General features: G+C 35.8%; 1 protein-coding gene across 1 annotated transcript in view; it reads right to left on the reverse strand.

The window, feature by feature from the left end:
* The window catches only part of LOC145675973 (choline transporter-like protein 1), a 156,114-nt gene that overhangs the window by 121,150 nt on the left and 11,051 nt on the right, over positions 1–23,913 (reverse strand). Inside the window, exon 2 of the mRNA XM_081746802.1 lies at positions 6,531–6,617. Coding sequence (XP_081602928.1) covers positions 6,531–6,581 — 51 coding nt within the window. The 5' untranslated portion in view covers positions 6,582–6,617. The remainder of the gene's footprint in view (positions 1–6,530; positions 6,618–23,913) is intronic.

Raw genomic sequence — 23,913 nt, forward strand, 5'->3', positions numbered from 1 at the left:
ATATTTTATACAAAATGGAGCTTTTCCTTATATATATATATAATGGAAGGAAAAAGTAATAAAAAGTGCTCAAAATGAGGGAAAAGCAGGGTTTATTTTTGAAAATTTTCTTAGGCGCGAAGCCATGGTGGCGCTTCGTGTCTGAGCTATCGACCTCACTCATGTATAGGACGCCTTCGTATACTTTTGCCCCGGGCGCTGATTTTCCATGGCACGGCACTGGCCCTGATTTCGCACATTATGATTTTTATTGACGGTGGGCAAAATAAGAGGTATATAAAAGAAACCCAAAAACTCTTTATACGCAGGCTAAAAGATATAAAGAAACAATCAATAAGCGTTCTTAGAATCGTATAATGGATTTCTAAAATATTATGGACATAATTGAAAAATAAATTATTGGTTTCGTTAGCAACATTATAAATATCCTATTCCGAAAGATTTGACCTGAACTTTGAAACCTCAAGGAACTCTTTTAACGTTGGTTGGTCGATTAATTAAAGTTCAATATTCTATTTCAATTTCTTCCCTAGATGATCCGTTTTAGTATCAAAGGTAAACACTCACACCAAGTATTAAAGCCTGGCTACACGCTACACGCACGTTATCCTCTTTTGTTTTGTGGCAATAAACAAAAGATATTATGATTTTAAAATAGGCAGTTACTTTTTGTACCCTGTTATTAAAGGAAGCGATAAGCATTATTTCTATATAAATTTTGTTTGCAGTCAATTTTAACACTCGTATAGATGCAGATGACTTCCTGTAAAGTAAGGAATTATAGGACACAACTAAGTAAATACTTGAGTAATATTTTGTTGATTTTAATTTGTTGAAGTTTAGCGCTCCTTCTTAGCACCAAGGCTAACTGTAAAAGACGAGAAGCTACAGTTTAAGAGGAAATCCGAACCATCACGATGCGTTCAAATTTCTATGCTGTGCCACAGGGAACCAAAACTCGGACCTTGTGCACCACAAATGCACACGTTAGACACGAGACCATCGGGTTAGTTCCTCTTGTTAGTTGTGTAAAAGATTGTCTGCACTGAGTTTCTCGCATATTTAGTTTTGCAGAAACATAGTCAACGTCTTCCCTCTGCGTATAAACTCATTTTTCTTTCTGAATTTGTCTCAGAGAAATTAGCTATATTGTGGGACTGTTAATACACTATAAAATGGCTAATAAATTCTTGAGAAAATCGTCTGAGCAAGTTTCCTCCACGAATCAACTGATCTCCATTTTCAGGGAGACTCTAAAGATTATTATTATACCGTAATTGCTGTGTACCAAATACTAAATGAAATCATTATAGCCGTTTCTGAGAAAATAACAATTTTTGATATTTATCACAAATTGACTATCTTTACTTTCCTGTATATGTGAAAATACAGCACTCCATTAAGGGATGACGTAGAAGTTTGTTGAATTATAGTGTTTCTTTATACTTACGCAGTGTAAATTACACTACACAGATTCACGATATATATAACGAAACCATAAAAGGATTTTACCGACAGCAGATCACTGTCCCAAAACGGACACGCAGCATACGCGGCGGTATTAGTATAAAATACCTTCTTAGAATTAAAATAAAAAATGTAAAAGATAAATTTTGATTACTTTTTTTCTTTGTATTTTCTCGTTTTCGTTTTTCAAGGCTGAAAAGCAAAGGTAATCAGGGGAGAAGAAAAATGAATGAAAATAAGATGAAAGCATGGCCTCAGCCATAAAGCCCTGCATGACGTACTACAAATGATCACCTAACAACGGCCAGGATCTGCACAGACAAACTCAATTTATCACTTCACTTGTCTTATGTCTTGTAAACTACAAATGTTTCCATTATTTTCATAACTATCTATGCACACCATATACGAACTTCAGTGAAACATTTGTTATAGCCTTTTCAACATTCTGAGTTTTTGAGGTTGGAAGGCAAGTCTACTGAATCAATGTTACTATTAATGAAATTGTCCCAAAAAATAAAAAAAGACACCCTTAAGAGAATCCATGTATAGGACTACTGCACATGTTGTTTGATTAAATATATGAATTGAAAACGAAAATCTGTTAGAGAAGTTACGTTTTCATTTTACCAGCACGATAACATGCAATAAGAAGTATCGTACAAAGCATAATAATTATAATATTACGTCAATAATAATAATAATACCTAAAGTTTACATTAAATGAAAAGTTTCTGTGGAATTCAGTAAATATTTACTTCGAAGGCCGAGTCACACAAGTTATGAGTCATAAAAAGCTGATAATCAGAAAATTGCGTGTTTGAGTGAGTATTGACGAATTCATTTTTCATTCTCTGTCTGCTATCAATCGTTATACGTATGTAGTTGCAAGTTCTTCAAAGGAAGTTTGTGAATAATAACAGCATATCGAGCGTGGATTTTTTCGTATTTCACAACAGTTGAACATCAATTTTCCTCCTTTAAAATTAGTATTTGAGCACGAAAGGAAATTAGAAGTGTCAATTTATGCGTTCTGTGTAATTTTCTTTATGTGCATTAGCGAAAGAAGGCGTTACTAGTTGACATTAGTAAAATTGTTTTGTTTTTCTTTTTATTTTATTTTATTTTTTTAATTTATTTATTATTATTTTTGTATGACAAAATCAAATAGTTAAGTTGCACAATATTGCATTTCTGTCTTAAAGCCGAGATTCTTTCTGACAATCAAATTTTATGGTATCAGCAAACCGATTTTTCTAAAAGAGAAAAATATCTGTGTATGGGGTGGGAGATGGTCATTCAAGGTAGAATACTCTCCTTTGGGGTCACAGGTTCCTGATTCACTCAGACCATATTAATTTCTGGTGGACCAGAAGTGCGTTGAAAAACAGGGTGACTATGTAGAATTTGATATGAATAAAACATTGTACTCTTGTAGCAAGAAATAATAAAAATAATTCCAGATACTTGTTGACTTACTCTCGTAAACGCGCCCCTTGCAGATAATTATTAGACCATAAATTAATACTAAAAAGCCCCAGAGGAATAAATTGTTCGATAAGCAATTTCATATAGGTTAATTACAGTTCAGTCAAGACTTGACAGTTATTTTCTTTCATTTCTCACAATTTTCAATAATTGTCTGAAAGTAATTTCTGAAGCATCCATTTTAGATAATGTATTCACTATATTTTCCATGGATATTTTAAAACTAAAACTAATATTAGTATAATTTAGAGTAGGCTTTTCGAACACTGTCAATAGACGAAGGCAAGCTTTCCTCTTATATATTATTATTATTACTATTTTAATTTAGTTTTATTACATGCAATTGTGTTAAATACACAGTCCAGTCATTAAGTTCTCGGACTAGAACAATTGGAAGAAAAATAAGAACACTGCTATCATTTTTGTTTGTTTGTCCAAATAGACTCCATTTGAAACGATACACTGCTGAGCACGTACTTCTAACTTTTTTATGGCCTTGGGAAACTTTTCCGTGGGAATTCTGTTTTGCTAGTTGGTCATAGCTTTTTGAATCTGCTTGATAAAGTCGAATTTTTCACCTTTTAGTTGCAACTTAACCTTGGGGGAACAGAAAATATTTACTGGTGACAAGTCTGGAGACTAAGGGATATAACCCAAGGTTACGATTTGTTTTTGAGCCAGAAACTGTGTCGGGTCTTCGGTTGAACTTCATAAAACTAGTTTTCGGTGTATTGAATATATTTGCTTTAACTGGGACGACGGCAGCGATATTGTCGTCGGTTCAGGTTTTTGTGGGGCGCCCACTGCGCTTGTCGTCATTCACTCATTCTCAACCCTCTGAAAACCATTTGTGTCACTCAAAAACAGTTGTCTAGCTTAATGTTACATCACCACAAGCTTCTGGAATCATTTTCTAGCGTGTCTGTTACACACACATCGGCTGTATGGCAAAATTTAGTCGTTACATGTTATTCATCCTTCTCATCCATTTCACACTTTGACACAAACTGACAACAGTGGTGTGGCTCACATGTCTTGTCTTTTAACTACTGCAACTACATTAATTCAATCGCTGTCCCACAAATAGCGTTGGTAGGAAATTGTTTTTTAAAAAAATCAATCCGGGAACTTATGTACCACAATGTGTATTGATTTAGGAGTTTTAAATATGGTATAAAAAAGATATCTACAAGCAACACGACTTCGCGGAAACAACGAATGAATGCTAACGGCCGCTAAATATGACATAGGTGGCGCGAGGACGTGGATATGAGAAGCTAAAATTTATCTTAGATCGCACAATTGGGTATTGAAGTGTAAGTCAGCATACTATCAGAGTTGTGTTAGTTGTACCGTTAGAAAATGTTAATAGAATTATACAGTACTGTGCCGTGGAGAGGGCGAGCGGGGCGACGACTCCGGGCGCCGAATAAGGGGCGCAAAATTCCGGAGAGAAAAAAGATGAAAAATTACTTGGAATATATGTATGGGGGCGCCGTCGTATACTCTCGTCCAGGGTGCTGATTTTCCATGGCACGGCACTGGAATTATAGTAAAATTCAAATGAGTCGGAAAGAAATGCGTAGACTCAAGTTCGAGCAGGGGCGGGTCCAGGGGGCGATCGGGGCGATTGCCCCCTCCAGAAAAGCAAACTTTCTTATTTTATATATAAATAAAACTCATCCCAGAGTTTGGAGCTCCAAAAAGTAGCTCTAAGTAGCAGTATTAGAACCCATCGCCTCCCCTTCCCAGAAGTCCGTTCTGGATCCGTCTCTGAGTTCGAGTTGACTGGAAACAACGATAGGCCTGAAAAATGCAGATGTTAGGAGCGCAAGGACCAAGCCATCCAATTCTGCCAATAACTTTGTAGTTGTGATTGACAGGTCAGCATAAACCTCAGTGGTATTTAATACATAGCGCGGGAATGTGTCCATTCAGTCGCCGAAAATAAGTATACGTTTACAAAACTACAAATGATACGGAGACGCCATTTAGTACCGGTTTTTTCAACAACCCACAAAACTTTTGGAACCATATTACATACTCCTCGATGAAGGCGATTCTGCCAATTGTCGGACAGCGGCAATTCACTACAATTCTACCATCCTGAAGTCCAATACGTCAGTACCATAGTGTAAGGTGCACGACTTCGTGGATGACGGGACACTATGACATGGGGCAAAACTAATTACCTACTGGAAGAGGCAAAATAGGTTTCAAATTCTGTCGTGCCTCCAGAATACCCAATTTTGAATACTATAGAAAATATTTGACATCTATTACAACAAAAATTGCACAAACGACTACAAAGAAACTATAGTTATTTGAGGCACTCTGTCACAAATAGCAACACCTGTCCAGGATATCATCAGTGACTCACTGCTAAACTATAGCTTTACGTTTTCAAAGGAGAGTCCATCAAATACTAACTCTTGCAACCGAAATAGTTATTTCGTGCACTGTTATGGGGCGTTTACACTTAGTCGATTTAGCCGCACGACTAAATCGACTCGCTGCATTTGCGACTAAATCGAAGCAACTAGGCCGAATCAGATTGATGGATGTGTTCAATTATTTCAACCACAGAAAATAGAACGTCTTTTAATTCAGTTGCCAGTCGATTAGTCGCCTTCGATCAACAAGCGATTAAATTGAAGTCCCGTTTACACGGTCGATTAAGTTAAAAGTGACGTCAATTCAACTGAATCGAACGCAAATCGACTAAGTGTAAACGCCCCATTACGTAGCAAGAGCCATAGACTCATTTTTCGAGTCTCTACTTATGTAAGGATAGTATAGTATTAAATCAACTGATTATCATCATCATCATCATAGGTATTCTATCATTATTGGCAGGTCAGTTGCTGCAACTGAGAAGCTTCCATGTTCCGCAATCTTCCAGTAGTCTTTTCGTCTTCACGCACGATTTCTCTGTTTGGTGTCGTCAATTAATTGTAGTCTCCTTCGCTCCACCCTCTCTTTCCCGCCACCATATCCTCTAGCACGTTCCTCATGATACAGTTTCTTCTTAGGCAATGTCCCCAACCAGTTTCTCTCCCTCTTCTTAATAATATGTAAAATTGTTCATTTCTCCCCCACCATTTCTAACCCTCTCATTGGTTTTATGCTCGACCCACCTTATTCTTTCCATTCTTCTCCACACTACTCAGAAAGGTTCCAGGATTTTACCATCATTTTAGCGTAATGCCCATGTGTTTGACTCCACACGAAGCATTTTATAAGCCTTTTTTCTCCACTCTTTATTCAAGGTCTCCCACAATAGTATTTTCTTCCTTCTAAAGGCTTCTTTCGCCATTTCTATCCTTGTTTTTATTTCACGTTTACACTTCATATCAATACTAATAATACTACCCAGGTATCGAAAATTAGTCAGCTGTTCTATTTTCTCCCCCCTACTTCAATATTTGATACCGAACCCTTTGTTCCAATCATCATGACTTTTGTCTTTCTAACATTTAATAATAAATCTTAATTCGACAGCCTTCTGTGATCTGATCAGTTTAAATTTTCTTCTAATAATGAATCACAACAGAATTAAAAGCACTTCTACTAACCTTTCCGTGATCAGTTGGCTCTACTTTTTCAGAAGAGAAACAACTTCCCATGCCAACTGATTTCAAGTCTTCTCAATGTCGTCTTTGCTGCAACGAAAAAGCAAATACAAACTTTACAAAGGATTCTCGTTTAGTATAAAATACATAATATAAAATAAATTACATATTTTACTATAGTAGTATAGCACTATAATATAAAATATAGTAGTTATACAGTATTTATAGTGTAAAATAGAAAGTAATTGAGTTGAATTTTGGGGGAGTGTAAATAAATAGCATTTATTTATCATGGTGGTGATTATGCAAAGCAACTGTTATTATTCTGTGTTCTCATTTCATCACAATTTTTAGTCAACTTGTATAGGAAACAAACATGTAAAAGTTTTTTTTAAAATTCCATTAGTTTTACAGTATTTGCAAACTCGTGAGACTCCCATTACCTAAATTTATTTTTCAATGTCCTACCAACCTCGTATATACATTCGCGTGTGCCCTCCCTCTCTCCCATGTTCCGAAACTCTGTTGAGGACCTCAAGTAGATGTAAGGTCTCCTTCAAATATTGAAGAAAAATATTTTTTTTTTAATTACTCTTACTTTCAAGTTGCGTGGTCCTGCACTCCGCTCCGGCCATCTATTATTGGGCTAATTATTTCCAAGGGAACAGTGTTTCTTTCAGAAACAATGTTCCGGGGGAGCACTGCTGGTACTATACTATTTATTATTATACTATAGACGTATTAATCTGGTCTCTTCCGGGGGAGGCACTCTCAGAGCTCCGGGGAGACAGTGCCCCCCAAAAAATATGTCTGGAAGAAACACTGGAAGGGAATGTTCTGTGATGACACAAATACTTCTCCCTTTCTGAGTAAATCATACGGACAAAGCCAGGAGCAGGCAAATAATCTGACATTGATAAAAGACAGTCGTGTCAAGTAAAAAAAAAAAATCATCGATAGCGTAGTCAATGGTTTTGCAGGGTTACTACTGACTACACGTACACTGTCACTAACTTCATCCCTTTTCCTTCTTTCCTTATTTTTTTTCTTTCAATAGATTTCTCTTTCTGTAAAAGTGCGTACTTACGACATACACCAGTGAATTGGAAACCATTGGTATCAGTGCTGCCAACTCGTGGGGAAAATCTCATCAATTTCTTGAATAAGTATAAAGGGAATTTTCGCCCCAAAAAATGGCAGCATATATAGGGTTTTTCATATATTTATTTCTTCGACCTCAAAAAATCTCTCTATGATCGGAAAGTAGGCTAATGACGCTCAAATAAATGTGAAATTAGTGCTAATTGACAAATTTTGTTATTGGAAAGCACATGTTAGTGTGGAAATAATTTATGCAGTAACTTGTGAATTTCCAAAACCAAGTGCCAAGAATTGTAAATTATACTCTTGAATTTAATAATAATAATAATAATAATAATAATAATAATAATAATAATAATAATAATAATAAAAATAATAATAATAATAATAATAATAATAATAATAATAATAATAATAATAATAATAAACGGAGGAAAGTAAATTAGCAAACAAGAAACAGATACTGCTTAAAACGTTGCACACAAAACAACTGGAGAATTAAGTTTGTCTATAGTTTCATTGCGTTTAATAGAAGTTTATGGCACAAAAGCGTGATAAAAATACTAAATTCTGACAACAAAATGTAAAGAGCGTGTTACTTTTACCAATGTTTTCGATAGTCTTTTTTAAAATTAAGAATATACTTATTCATAAGCTATTTGATAAGTTTAGAATATCGAAAGTTTCGAATAACTCACTCAAAAATTGAAGAAAGTAAGTGACATACAATAGTTTTAATTTTCATATTTTATAAATTTTGAAATTGTAATTAGTACAGCTCGTGAGAAATTTAAGACCAAATAGAATTCATTCTATCTTTCAGGATGAATTCTATAAAGTTCCAGATTGGCATCACTGACTGGTATAGAGTATGGACAGTCAATTCCGGCACGTGTGTGCCATTATTGGCATGTAAACACTTTCTAAGTGGCAGTAGAAGGTCAGTAAATCATTACTGGAAAATACGTAATGGTAAGCAAGATGCTTATATGTAATGTTTGTCATTAAATAAGAATACTTACGTGAAGTTGTATGGGTATATTCAAGTCTCTTAAGATCAGAGACAAGCACGTGATGAACTGTAAGTTGGTCACCTGACGCAGAGAGATAAGGTGTAGTTTACTGTATAATTATTTGTTTCTAACTGTGTGTACTTAAAATTGTAAGTTGAATTGTAGTCAAGCATGGCCGCCCTTAGCGGAGGGCAAGGGGGAATTTTGCCCTGTATTTTCAAAGGATGTTCAGTTCTTGGAAAATACAGATCAAAATACACTAATTTGCTCTCATATACTACAGTACTTAACATATTTACATTAAATACTACAATGGTAAAATTTATTTACTGTAGTTAATAAGGATTGCATAAATAATTGCTGTTTTAAGTGATGTGTTACTTGCACACGTGAATGAGTGTATGTGTCTCTTCACGACTGTGTTTTTGCCCGCATGAAATTGGTCTTTTGCCTCCCCCCTTGGGAAAAATCCTACGGGCGTCCCTGCAGTTAGGGCTTAATAATTACGTATATATAAAAATTTATTAGATACAAATATAAAACACATCTTGTGTCAAACTTTTTAAGTGTTACTTGTGAACCTTGACCTAATAGCATTTCTGAAAAAAGGGATTGGTGGGTTGTAGTCAACTAAGAAATAATTTGTCTGTTTAAGCTATTTTATGAAGACCCTTTTTTAAACATTGTATTATGAACGAGATTTAAACAACGATCCGAAGAAATATCTTAAGCGGTACCTGAGCCTCTTTCACTCTTTTGTAACATCGAATGATGTTTTTCACTATTTATTATTAATCCGTAGTTATTTGGTAGTTAATGTAAAAGAGTGATTTGGATCTCGAATTGTCATCATTGACAATATTCATTCGTGAATTTAAATAGACCAATTACACATTGAACAGATATACAAAATCTGTAGTATTTTCTTTCTCACCTCAACCATAGGTTGGTGGGCAACATGGAATTTTTAAAACTTTTCTCTCTTTTGGGAGAGCTGTTTAACACTTTGATAAGGTCCCTTCTTTATAACTGCATCTATATATCCTATCCTTTGTCTTCCTCTTCCTGGTTTTCCTTCTGCCTTTCCCTCTATCAACACAGTGATCCAATCGAAGTGTCGAATAATATGGCCAATCATGCTATTTCTTCTTTTTCCTATTATTTTCATGATATGACGTCCTTCATTAGCTTCTTTTAGTACGTCTCAGAAAGAAGAAGATGATCTGTAGTATAGCTTTTGATAATAGAAAATTATGCCATTCAATTGTAGCAGCAGAAAATATAATGATCAATGATAGTAAATTCAACCTCAAGTACACTAAACAGTCTTCTCTGTTGGCCTAGTGGCAAGTGGGTGCGATTTTGGTGCACGGGCACCTAGATTCGATTCCCGGTGGGAGAGTATTAAAATTAAACTCATTACGGTAATTCGGATTTCACCTTAATGTGTAGATCCATGTCTTCTATAGCCTTGGTTCTGAAAAGAGGTGCTAAAAGTGTTGAGTTCGACACCAGGACAGAACCAAAGCAAGACTGCAAAATTATAGATTACTTTACTCATTTAACATTGACATAAAGATCCATTGAGTGAATAATAGGTATGTTATAGAAGAATACTGAAATACTTAATAACTACAAAGATAAGTCTATGTAAATATACGAGCTTCCACAATAACGAAACTGTCAATAGATATGTAAATAACTTTAATATGTTATTTTACCTTACAGCTTTGGTTAATGATTGACTAAGCCGATAAAGAAACTTCATCTTTTGTGGTTACAGATCAGAAATTTATGCCATGTTCCCTCTATCTCCACACTCCTTTCCAGAAGTGTGTTGGAGAATGATCATAGCCATGAATGACCAATCTTCTTTTTCTAGCGATGTACTCTATTGTTTTAAGTATTGCTATGTGTTCACAATTGCAGTCATAACTGATCTGCAGCCATGGAGATGTCCTCCTTTGTAGTTTCCTCAATTTTTTTATTTTATTTTATTTATTTTATTTTTTTTATTTATTTTTAGGTCTCACACGACTTATGCTCTGTTTTCACTTCCTGAATTTTGCTTCCAGAAATAAAATAAGATTTTTAAATCTGTTTTTTTTCATATACATAAAGAGTTCTTAACGAATCAATATTATGAATGATAATTTAATATTTTATTATTATTGTATAACACTCATCATCTTTCTATCTTTAATTAAACGCACTACTGAAATGAGTGACCTCCCCGATAAACACCACCTTTCCGAAGACACTTATGTGTCGGGTGGGGAGGATTGCGTACTACAGTGAAATTTAGAGCTGTGTCGGTGGTAGTTCACTACCAGAAGGGCCACCCCTACCGAATTGGTCTAAATGGAGTAGCCAGACGAAGAGTGTTCTGGGAGAAGGCAGCAGTTCTCCAGCAGCCAAGTTGGCGGAAATCATAGTGATTGGTACGGCAACTTGGACATTAGTCCCAGGCGTGGTCAGAGTGATTTGAACGGCTGGGATACTGCGGGGTGGAAGGCAACGGGAAACCACCACTCTATTTTCCCTAGTTTGCTGGCAGCAAAAAAGAGAACATATGAACAATGGTCTTTCGCAGGTCAAAATGTAGTTCCGGAGGTAAAATATCCCCCATTCGGATCTCCGGGAGGGGGATGGCTTGGGAAGGACTATTGGACGAGAAAGTAATAATGGGGGGTAGGCAAACAGAGGAAGAAAGACAAGGAAGAGCAAAAGGTTTAGGATAGGGACATGTAACGTACGTAATATGTTACAGGAAGGAAAATTAGAAAATCTTAAAGAAGAAATGAAACAAAATAATTTAGATTTGGTAGGCGTTTGTGAAGTTAGATGGGAAGGTAATGGGGTATTGAACAGCGAAGGATATAGAATGTTTTACTCAGGTAATGAAAAGGGCGGTCATAATGGCGTAGGAATAATTCTTGGAAAGCGCTTAAAGGAGAAGGTAGTGAAAGTAGAATTTATTGATGATAGAGTTATGATGTTAAGACTTAAAGGGAAAACGAAGGATCTAGTGGTGATACAGACATATGCACCGACGACTTCGCATGCAAATGAAGAAGTAGAGGAAAATTATGAGAAAATAGAAGAAATTATAGATAGGGAGAAGAAGGGTGCATGTATAATTCTAATGGGAGATTTCAATGCAGTTGTGGGAGAAAAACTGGAAGGTAGTATCGTAGGCAAATATGGTTTAGGCGAAAGAAATGAAATGGGAGAGGGACTGGTGAATTTCTGTAGACAGAATTCACTAGTAATTGGGAACACTTGGTTCAATCAGCACAAGAGAAGAAGATATACATGGAAATCACCAATAGACGGCGGAAGGTATCAGAAAGACTATGTTATGATTCAGGACAGGTATCGGAATAGCTTAAAGAACGCGAAGACCCTTCCCGGGGCTGATATTTTCTCTGATCATAATCTGGTGCTGGCCGAAGTAGATATTCAATTAAAAAATGTAGGCAGAAGAAAAGTAGGTAACAAAGTGTTGAATACTGAAAAGTTGAAAAACGAGGAAATAAGAAATCTTTTCGCTGAAAAATTCGAAGAAAATGTTCAAACGAGGAAAGGATAGGCGCAGGTAGTAACGCACGGTGGGAACATATTAAACGTTGCTTACAGCAGGCTGCAGAAGAAACAGTAGGTTACCGCGAACACAAAACTGCTAAGAAACTATGGGTTACAGAGCAGATGTTGCAGAAAATGAGGGAGAGGAAGATGTGGAAACAGGTTGATACAGAAGAGGGCAGAAAGATGTACAGAAAGTTAAATAATGAATTACGAAGAGAAACAGACAGAGCGAGGGAAGAGTTTTACAAAAGAAAAGGCGAGGACATAGAAGAATTAGAAAGAGTTGGGAAATATGAGGAAATGTACAAGGAGGTGAAATCTATGGAATTTCGGAGGAAACAAGGGAGTATTATGATGGCAGTAGAAAATAAGAATGGGAAGGTAGTCAGCGAGAGAAAAGAGGTCATAGGAAGGTGGAAAGAATACATTGAAGACTTATATGAGAGTAGGGATAGACCGTGTAGCCTAAATGTGAAGTAGAAAATGAAGTAGGCGAGGATGATAAAGGATTTAGTATTCTTCGGGATGAGTTTGAAAAGGCTATATCCGAGATTAGGAATGGAAAAGCAACAGGAATAGATAACATATCAATCGAATTCATCAAAAATATAGGAGACAAGGGAAAGAAAGAATTGTGGCGACTATGCAATGAAATATATGAAACAGGAGAATGGCCAAGAGACTTTCTGAAAACGATCATGATACCGATGGCTAAGAAATCGAACCCAAAGAGATGTGAGGATTATAGAACTATTAGTCTCATATCTCATGCAGCTAAAATTCTGCTCCGAATACTGAACAGAAGGTTATATGGAAGAACAAATAAAGATGTTGAGGAAGAGCAGTTCGGGTTCAGAAGAGGTAAGGGCACAAGAGATGCTATTGGATTATTAAGGGTGATCGGTGAAAGATTTATAGAAAAAGGGAAAGAGATGTATGTTGTATTTATTGATCTAGAAAAGGCTTTTGACCGCGTGAATTGGGAATTGTTGTTGGGAGTTCTAACAAAGATAGGGTTGGAATGGAAAGATAGAAGACTCATAAGAAACTTATACATGAACCAACAAGTAAGTGTTAGGATAGGGGAAGAACTGACGGAAGAGAGTGCAATTGGAAGGGGAGTTCGACAAGGATGCTGCCTCTCGCCAACACTATTTAATGTCTATCTAGAAGAGATAGTGAAAAAGAGCCTACATGATGATGATGGCATTTCGGTAGGAGGTAGAATGATTAGATGCATAAGATTTGCAGACGATATGGCGCTTGTTGCAGAATCTGGAAAGAAAATCAATAAAATGTTAGAAAAAAATTACAAAGGGCTTTGAAGAATATGGGATGAAAATAAATGTTAGAAAGACAAAAGCCATGGTGATTGGAACGAAGGGGTCTGTGTCAAATATAAAAGTAGGAGGGGAGAAAATAGAACAAGTGAATAGTTTTCGATACCTGGGTAGTATTCTTAGTAATGACATGAAATGCGAAAGTGAAATAAAAGCAAGGATAGGAATGGCGAAAGAAGCCTTTAAAAGAAAGAAAAGTCTGTTTTGTGGGACCTTGAACAAAGAGTTGAGAAAAAGACTCATAAAATGCTTCGTGTGGAGTGTTGTACTGTATGGGGCGGAAACGTGGACATTACGTAAATGTGATGAAAATCGACTTGAAGCCTTCGAAATGTGGGTGTGGAGAAGAATGGAAAGAATTTGTTGGGTCGAGCGGAAAACGAATGAGAGAGTGTTAGAAATGGTGGGTGAGAAAAGAACACTTTTAGATATTATTAGGAAGAGGAAGAGAAACTGGTTGGGACATTGCCTAAGAAGAGATTGTATCATGAGGGACGTCCTAGAGGGTATGGTGGCGGGAAAGAGAGGGAGGGGGCGAAGGAGACTACAATTAATGGATGATATTAAAACAGAAAGATCATACGCAAAGACGAAAAGGTTAGCGGAGGACCGTGGAGCATGGAAGCTTCTCAGCTGCGGCAAGTGACCTGCCAATAAGGGCAGAATACCTATGATGATGATGATGTGAAATGAGTGTTGTGCTTATGTGCTTATGTTTATCCATTTTCGATAAATTTAAACTGCAATACGGTATTCTTTTGTGAATGAATTCTTGCCTGAAGCATATGCAACCTGGATATACAGTTGACTTATGTGGGTTGCATAATATTCTTCTATGGTTTCGAACCTCCAGCTCAACGTTCTTTTTACAGCATAAAAACAAATATAATTTAAATTATATGCCAGCTTTAAAAAAAATAACACTCTTTTTCCATAACTAATGCCAAATTACTTTGTACTTTGATCATAAAGAAACATTTCCTACGGAACTGTTTATGCGTGACCATCAAATAACGTAAAATAATCATTGTTACCGTTTTCAAGTTTATAAGTAATACGGCACAAGTAATAAGTATATAAGCAAAATTTGTGTATGACGTAAGGGGATGGAGGGGGGCACTGTTTTGTGTTTTGGACATGTTTCCTTTCTGCAGTAAATGCATTGTTCAAACAAAATGTGGATTGAATTGTTTTTTAAAAAACGACAATGAAATTGATAAACATCCTTTATTGGAAGGAAATATAGCTGTTAAACATTTCAGAATATGTGGGTTGTGGGGCTACAAATTAATCAGTCATCTTTGTCATCAGAACGTGTTTCCTTTCTGATGGGTCAGAATGCTATTGAACTCCAAAATAGCATCCTTTCTTGAGGTATGTAGACCAACTTTTTTAATGTCATCCATTTTCTTATTGTTTATGGGCAAAACAGAGTTGTAAGCTTGCCTGGAAGGCAGGTCAAATTGCTTACCAGAGTTCCTCAGCCTAAAAGTATCCACTATCAAGACACCAATATTCATGTTACACTGAACACTAAGTGGAGTTAGAGATAAGAAGTACATCTCATGGTATTTTGAAATGCTGGAAGTCGTTTTTAGGTGTTTAGGGACATTTTTGGCATCGCTCAGATACTTTTTTTTTTTTTTTTGTAAAATTCAGGCCACCAGAAACTGTAGTTAATGAAACCAGTAGCTTCCATTTGAACAATAGAAAAGTTGTTGGAGATGGTAGAAGAAGTTTTAATGAGCGCAACAACGTCATCCAGTGTGTAGTTTTCCTCCTCCCTTAGCTTCTTCCGTATTATCCTGAAATCCCTATCATTGGACATGAAGGAGCTACCTCTAACGGGAAAACTACAAAGTTTCACTTAGTGCCAAAATTTAGGAAACTCGTTCGTGACAAGTTTCCTTTCTGCAGTAAACGGAAAATTGAAGGTGTCGCGATGCCTAAACGACCCATTGACCTATTACAAACCATTATCGTTACAAAAAAGAAAATGTGTAAATGTTGGACATGTTTGCTTTTTGCAGGAAGCGGTTCATATGGTCATTATGTCTACCACCTCGAAGTCCTCTATATTGAAGCTAAGTAAAATTTTATAAACGGAAAAGAGGTTATGTGATATATCGTTCGGGGATAAAATGAGGATTATTAAATTAAAAAGATAATATGTATGGGATAATTTAGCACGGTTAAGTTACAGGAGACGAATGGTGATCTCAAGTGAATTATGATGAAAAAATTAGTGTAATGAAATAGTACAAGAAAAGGGAAACCCCACGAAAATTCACGGACACCATCTTGTTCATCACAAATTTACATGGTCTGAGATGAAACCGGATGCAAGCTCTCTATTATTGCACGTCTATGTAGTACAGTAATCAGGTCCGTAGCTAGGGGTAGGCAGGGAGAAGCCCTTCTGAAACTTTCAGTTGTTTGTTGGTATACATGCATGACTACAAGATGAACTGAAGCTAGTTTCCCCCAAAATTATCTCAGCCCCTCCTGTCATAGTGGTCTGGTTACGAACCTGATAGTAGTATTGTTTTAATGTAAAAAAAAATGAGTTATTTGATCATAATTTTTCGGTTTTGAAAGAAATACTTTTAAGAAGGAAATCAGGCGTGATCTACCTGCATATACGTATTTATATATACATTATTTTAAAGTTCATCTGGTAGAAATGAGAAGAAACTTTGCAAATTCCCACTTGTGGTGACTGGGGATGAAATTAGAACCTAGAAGCTTTCGATCACAAAATAAGTGTATCTAGTGGACACCTACAGAGACTCACTTTAAAATTCGGCCACCTCATTGTATTAGTGTTTAATCTTATTTTATGAACTACAGTAATTACGTTATGTAAAACCTGTATATTTTCTTCATTTTTTACAAAAAACTAAATCATTAAAATTTTATGCAGACGTACACAAATCAGAACACTTCTTCTCAGAAACAAAAATTATAATCACTTTAATATTCGGCCACCACACAACATTGAAATATTTCTGTCGCCTTCCTCAATACAATAAAAAGATCTTTATACCTAGTTCGATACCCTTTACCGTGTATTACCTCCTTTAAGTGATTTTGTATTTTTCCAGTTATTTTGGTGGTATATTCAGGTGCAATACGGGCCTATTCTTCTGTCAACCTTCTCTTCAGTTGCTCCTTTGATGTTACCGACACTTTTCTGACTCTAGAGCTGAGGTCATCCCACAAATTTTCAATGGGATTGAGATTCGGACTTTGTGGTGGAGTTTCGATAACTTTGGAGCAACTATACAGAAGCTACTCAGGTTTAGGATAATTGTCTTGATAAGTCTCGCGGGTTCCAAATTTGTGGCAACTTTTGAGTAGTCTCTTTAGAATGCCCAGTTATTGTTCTTTTGTTATTGTATCATTTATAAATTTGAGTTCGCCCAGACCGCCTGCAGATATTCACCCGCAAATCATTATGCTACCTCCACCACGTTTCATTGTTGCTTGTAAGTTCACTTTCCTTAGTTCTTCATTTATCTTACGGAACACTAGAACCCTTCCATCTGACTTTAAAACGTTGAATTTGTTTTCATCAACAAAATAAACGTCTTTCCACCATTTTGGTTCCTTTTGCACATAAATTTTAGCGAACTGAAACCTTTTCTTTCTGTTCACTTTGTTGACAAATGGGTTTTGCTAGCTACCTTTCCGTGGTACCCTTCGTTTCTCAGTACTTTCCGAATAGTCTCCGGGTGTTCTTCCTTTCTACACTCTTGCAACAATTCCGCTGCAATCTTCGGTGCACTTAATTCTGAGTTTTGTTATCTTTTCCCACAATCACACGTTTGTCTTGTTCATTTATTTTGTTAAGCTGACCTCTCTACTTGATGGTCTATCCTGTCTTCGTTCTTGTAGTGTCATACGATGTCAGCAACTGTACTTCGTGGTATATTCAAGAGATGGGTAATATATCTATTGGAATCCCCCTTTTCGTGGCGAAAGATGGCCAACTGGCGCTATTCAAACGTTGTGTTGCAAATTTTTCGCCCCATTAAACGTGTTGCACTGTAAATCCAATATACATTCACATTCTCTAATACGAAGACGAGAAATGAGTTTTATATACAATGTTCCTTCCAATTGTTCCCATTGTTCCCATTGTTCTCTAAACCCAATGTTCACTAATCCCATTGTTCTCTAAACCAAAGATAGAGAAATAAGACCGTCAAGTCACTTTTGTGGCCGAATATTAAAGTTGCATGATATAAGGCAGTTTATAGAAACATAGCAGTTAAATAGGTATAGTTTGCATTTACAAATTTTATGCATTTTGAAATGGTACACGATACATGATAGTTATTTCGTATCATCACTTACTAATTTCTATGTATTTACATTAATGCGTCCTTGGGCACACATTACAATAATATGGGGTGGCCGAATATTAAAGTGAGTCTCTTTATATGCTGAATTCCGTTTGGACACTACACTAATCGAGAGGTTAGCGTTGGTCTAGTATATGTGGCCTTGAGCTGACTGTTAATGGAAGCCAATTTATTTTAAATATTGTATAATACAACCACAATACTTGTGAGGTGCAAATTATGTTAGGTGAGTTTAATGAACACTGTTTACTTCGTGTATAATAATAAGGTTTACTCAAAAGTGAATTTCCAGAAGTTTTACACCACAGAATTTTAACTTATACAAACTATTATTCAATGATGTCAGTGTAAAAATTTGGTGGTTATCGATTCTATCGTTTTTATTGTTTATATCACTACAACATGGACAACAGCGTTTGCCTCTTGGTGTCTCTCTCGTATTTTTTACCGTTAAATGGGACATTAGCACTTGTTCTTGATTTCTTTCGACGATTTCGTAATGTATTTGGACTAGTTGCTACCTATTATAAGCATCATTAACATTCTCACAATTTAAACTTTTCCTTTTCGTGAGATTCCAAGCCATTGTTCTATTTAAACAAATTACTTTTTTTTTACAAAGCCCTATTCGAATAGGTTTTCTTTATTTTGTTTTAATGGGATACATATATCAACCCTTCTATACAATTGACATCTCTAAAAAAACAGCGCATTAATTGTATATTCCATTTAAGACCCATTCGTATTGCAAGGCTTACGTGACTAACGTTATATACATTTTAATCAATAATACCATACGTAATATATTCGTACAGATGAAGAACGTGAAACTATTTATATCGATGAAGGGTCTATCTCCCCCTCCTCCACCAAAGTAAAATCTGAATTCACTATATTGGATTAGCTCAATTCAGAAGAACTAAACACAAATAAATTTGATATGGTAATCTGTGCAGGAACATAAAAGCGTAAATAAATCTATATATATAAAAGAGAACGTACAAAATCCTTTGTCCGCTCATCACGCTAATACGGCTGAACCAATTTCTTTCATTTTTGGGGGGTTATTAGGATTTGGACCCTAGATGGTTTTTATCATATCACTTTAATTTTTAATTACCAGTGTCTTGAGATAATTGACCATTCAAGTGTCCATAACGTACAAATCCTTTGTTATTAGTTCATCATAGGTAAAAATAAACGTATTTATATGCAACCCGCATGACCGTGTCACTCGGCGGGTTAACATAAATGACAAGCGATATACAGCGGAAAATAGCTTGAATCTTCTGTTTAAAATTTTTTAATTGATTTGCTTATTTTTACAGACACTTTTACAATATGCCAGCACCGGGATGACCGCAGCGAAGCGGGGCGGGTTAACATAAATGACAGGCGATATAATGTTAAGATTTACTGCAATCTTCTATGGTTTTTATCATATCACTTGAAAGCGAAAAAGTAAAAATTATCTAAGTAACAAAGTTTATTGCGTTCCGGGGTGACCGCAGCGAAGCGGGGTGAACGCTGCTAGTTTCGATATATTTAAATTATAAAATAGTCTCTAAACTAACACTCTTGATGAATAACTAGAGAAAAGATAGCACTAAGGGAAACAGAAGGATAATTAATTAATTAATTAATTAACGTCCTTAGGATAATCGCCACAAATACTATTAATGAGGCGATCTACTTAATGAGGCAATCTAAACTCGAACTTTTGATTTTCTACTCCAGAGTAGAAAATTACTGATCACTGATCTCATCACTGATTTACTGTGAACTTTTGAATAAAAATTTACAGATTTTAAAGTGTTTCTAAAAAGAAAGAAAAGAAGGAAACTCTACTGGCTTACAGCGCACTAAGGGTTACAGTATATACGGTAAACGAATATTAGTTGGGTGATGTGTGATCAGCACATTACAGTTACTTCCGGCTTTCGAAACTGGAGCTTACTACCTCTCAATTGAACTGGTTTTCCCAATTGCCTTACTATACTAGATCAACGCCAATAGAAAGGAGAATAAAAACAAAAACAAGGGCAAATACGTTGAAATTATATTTAAGATTTATCTATTAAATTTTTCACAAATGCGTTTCTGAAATAAAAATAGTGTTCCGTCCATAAAATTTATTAACGTCATAGTTAAGACTCAACATTAACACAGAAACACGTTGAGTCTTAACGTGGAACAAGTTGCGACATCTAACAGGTTATAAAGAACCTACTTTTTCACTGTTATCTACCCTCTGCATCTCCGTAGCACCAAAGTGAAACAGGGGCACCAGGTCATTCGTGCAGAAGTTACCATTAATACATTGTATGAGTATAGACATCTTCCTGTTGAGTCAGCAATTACTGATAACTTTAAGTAGCGTTTTCTCTTTAGACAAACATTTTAAACTTTTTCCTAGCAAACAATCGTAAAGAAAAAAAAAGAGCGTATAAGGACATTTACAGTTCCTTCTTGGTTGTTTATAACCATTAATACGATCAATACATATTGTTTCTTTCTTTTTTTTCGTTATTTATTTATTTATTTATTTATTTATTTTTGTTTCACTGGAACTTAATACCTCCCAACACATGAAGTGACTGTATGGTTTCTGGTCTAGCATTATATTATGGCATTATACAACTTAGTCAATACGAATGTAATGATACCTAATACAAGAGGTCTCAGGTTCGATCCCAGCCATGTGAGTTTGTGATGGACAACCGTGTCATTGGGTTTTCTCAAAATTATTTTCTTTCCTGCCAGATTTTCATTTCATCAATTCTTTTATGATCCTTCAGGTTCAAGGTTCAGTACTTGTCGGTCTCTTTTATCCTACAGATCATAACTTAAGATCTTCAATTAAAGATTTAATTCCATTTTTAGGAATGTGTAATAGTTGAATATGTGTCAAGACTAGAAGTCTGCACGGGCCGGAATTTTTAGCCCGGGCCCGGCCCAGCCCGTGAATTTATAATGTGAGGCCCGACCCGAGTCCGAAATATGTTTTAGTATTTAGTCCGGAGCCCGGCCCGAGCTCGTGTGACAATCAAATGAGCCCGAAATAAGCCCGAATTACAGAAACTTAATTATTAACATAAAATTGTATTTTTATTCACACCAATCAGAGGTTTAATTTTGCAGTTGTGCTTTTAAGGTTCTCCAGAAAGAGTGGTCTAATAAATGTCGTTCTGCAGTGTATTTACAAAGTTAGGCCCGAGAAATATGGTTGTATATATAAAAATTTACGGCCCGGGCGCGAAGTGGTATATGCTTTGCAGGCCCGAGTCCCGCCCGCGCGCAGACCTCTAGTCAAAACATGCAGTATATACATAACAAAAAATTATAGTGTAAAACAATTCAGTTTTAATATAGGATACTGGGCCTAGTATAACTACCATTTTAGCATATTTCAACGAAGGTCCGCTGTTTCGGTTAACACAGGTCTGGTGTTACCGATTTGCCACAAAAACAGTGGTGAGCCTTGTGAAGATAACATCGCAGTAGTGCTACAGAAGTAGGTAAGTGAACGAAGGAATGCGGAATTAATAACATTACGGTGATCTTTCTATGTATATCATGTGCTGTCAGTAACACCATAACGAACATGGTGACCGGTAGCCATTGGAATATTAATATTAATAACTGTATTATTCGTTAGTGTTCATTGAAACCTTCACTTTCTAAGAACAACGACGTAGTCGAAAAGACACCATAGTCGCCTCAAAATCCTGTGTATCAGACACATCTGAGGAGTTGCATTTTAAAAAGATACATGTGCACCTAGAAACAGTTTTTAGGAATAATATGGAAAGAGCTCTCGACGACGATGATACGATTGCATGCAAACTATATTTTTTTTCAGATGATAGAGATGCAAACGAACATTATCTATCATTCAATTGAATCTAATGCTTCCAATTGAAATCTCAGTTTCGAATTTTTGGTGACATGTGCCCTTTTGGTTGGTACCTCCTTATGATACTATAATTTTAGATGTGCACATTGCCTTCCAAGGATATCATAAATATTGAGAATTTATATTAGATTTTGTTTGTCTGCAAAATATTGAGCAGTATACTTAACATGTATAGGCCTACCAAGTAATGAAGAACATATTATATTTCATATAGTCTTTAATGAAAACAGTTTTGTAATGTATGAATTTTCTGACAATATTTACACGAGTAGAAATTCATATATTTATCGTGTTCCTCTTCGTCGCCGACTATATTTCGTTCCTCGTGACTACTTATGAATAACTTATGCCACATTATGATCTCTCACAAGAATCATGTTCGTTTAATATATATATATATATATATATATATATATATATATATATATATATATATATATATATATATATATATATATATATATATATATATATTGTAAAAATAGTGTTTGACAACTGTATATAAAATAACATCAATGATGCGTTTCCAAAATGACTCCTCATCATGTCGGGAGGTTGATTTACTGACTACCATTTTGACATTTTACTCCAAAATACAATGAAGTTGAAGTAGTACCAAGCATGTGTAAAAAAAATTAACATAACTCTGGTAACAGAGCCATTGTGTTAAGCAAATACAGCCATTTTGTTTACTGTGTACTAAGACCGATGGCATGATCCTGTAAACCAACCTTCTAGAAGGAGATCTAGTTTAGTGGTAAAGATCTATCCTGTGATAGTTGATTTGGATTATGGTCTGTGCAGCAGATATCTTTGCCGAATTGAACTCCAGTCATAGATCGGAGCCCACATAATTATGGATTCTGTACTTCATAGCGGTGGCAGATCTAGCCCGGGACCAGGGGGGCCTAGATTCCTTCAATTTTTAAGTGAAAAATAATTTAAGCTATTAAATAGCTACTAATTTAAGGCATCATGAGTTTATAGAAAACTCATGATATATCTACCCTAGTCTGGGTTCAGCCTACCCTCCCCCTTAGTTTTTACCTTCTAGATCTGCCCTGCTTTATAGTCTTCGTGTTACCTAAAGACGGAAAACACAAAATGTTAAAATGAAATAATGGACTGAATATATTTCTCCTCGTTTGTAAATACAATTTCGCATATATAGTTTGCGCACAAACAAAATCAACTTTTTTGCTTGAAGATCAATACATACAGAAGGCAGTCTTCAAGGGAAGAGCAAGTAAATCTTCTTATGCTTCCTAGTGACAATGTCAAGTGCCTAACCCTTTGTAATGGTGGCCACATTTCACTCACTAACAATCCATGTGCGGTACTAATGTCACTTTCACAGTTTTGCTAAGGGATGCGCACGAGACAATATTTGTGGCTGTCTCGTCTCGAAAATGTGCTGTAAAAGTGATGTCTCGACTCGAAATATGTATATTTTTCTATTGGAAGAGCCGTGTCTCGACTCGAATTTTGTCAGGAAAATCCTGTCTCGACTCGTCTCGTGCGCATCCCTAGTTTTGCTATTGATAAGAAAAGTTGGTTTGGTTTGTAATTCTACTATAAGCATATTATCATAAATGTTACGACTAATGGTAGGTCTCTTGCCGCAAATTCAGAAGCTACCATTCACTACGGTCGTCTGCTAATCTTTTTGTCTTTGACGTGGTAGTTTTACGTTTTAAAATTGAACATAAATTGTATTCCTGTTCATTCCTCTGTCCTCTTGCTTCCACCACAATTTCTACCCAGTGTTTCTTAAGACATGTTTTTTTTGGGGGGAAAGTGCCCCCCAGAGCTCTGAGAGCTCCCCCGGACGAGACCAAAATAATACGTCTATAATATAATAATAAATAAAATAGTACCAGAAGTGCCCCCCGGAATACTACGTGTGCTCCCCCGGAACATTTTTTCTGAAAGAACGACTGTTTCTACCAAGCCTCTTAATGGATAATTTCTTACAAAACAATGTCCTTACTAGTTTCATTTTCCTTTTTTGCAAAATATCCTTCCAATATTGTTCTTTTCTCTCCTACTGTTTATAACACT

Source organism: Thermobia domestica, chromosome 18 (genome assembly GCF_964235325.1).
Source record: "Thermobia domestica chromosome 18, izTheDome1.hap1.1, whole genome shotgun sequence".
NCBI classification, from domain to species: domain Eukaryota; kingdom Metazoa; phylum Arthropoda; class Insecta; order Zygentoma; family Lepismatidae; genus Thermobia; species Thermobia domestica.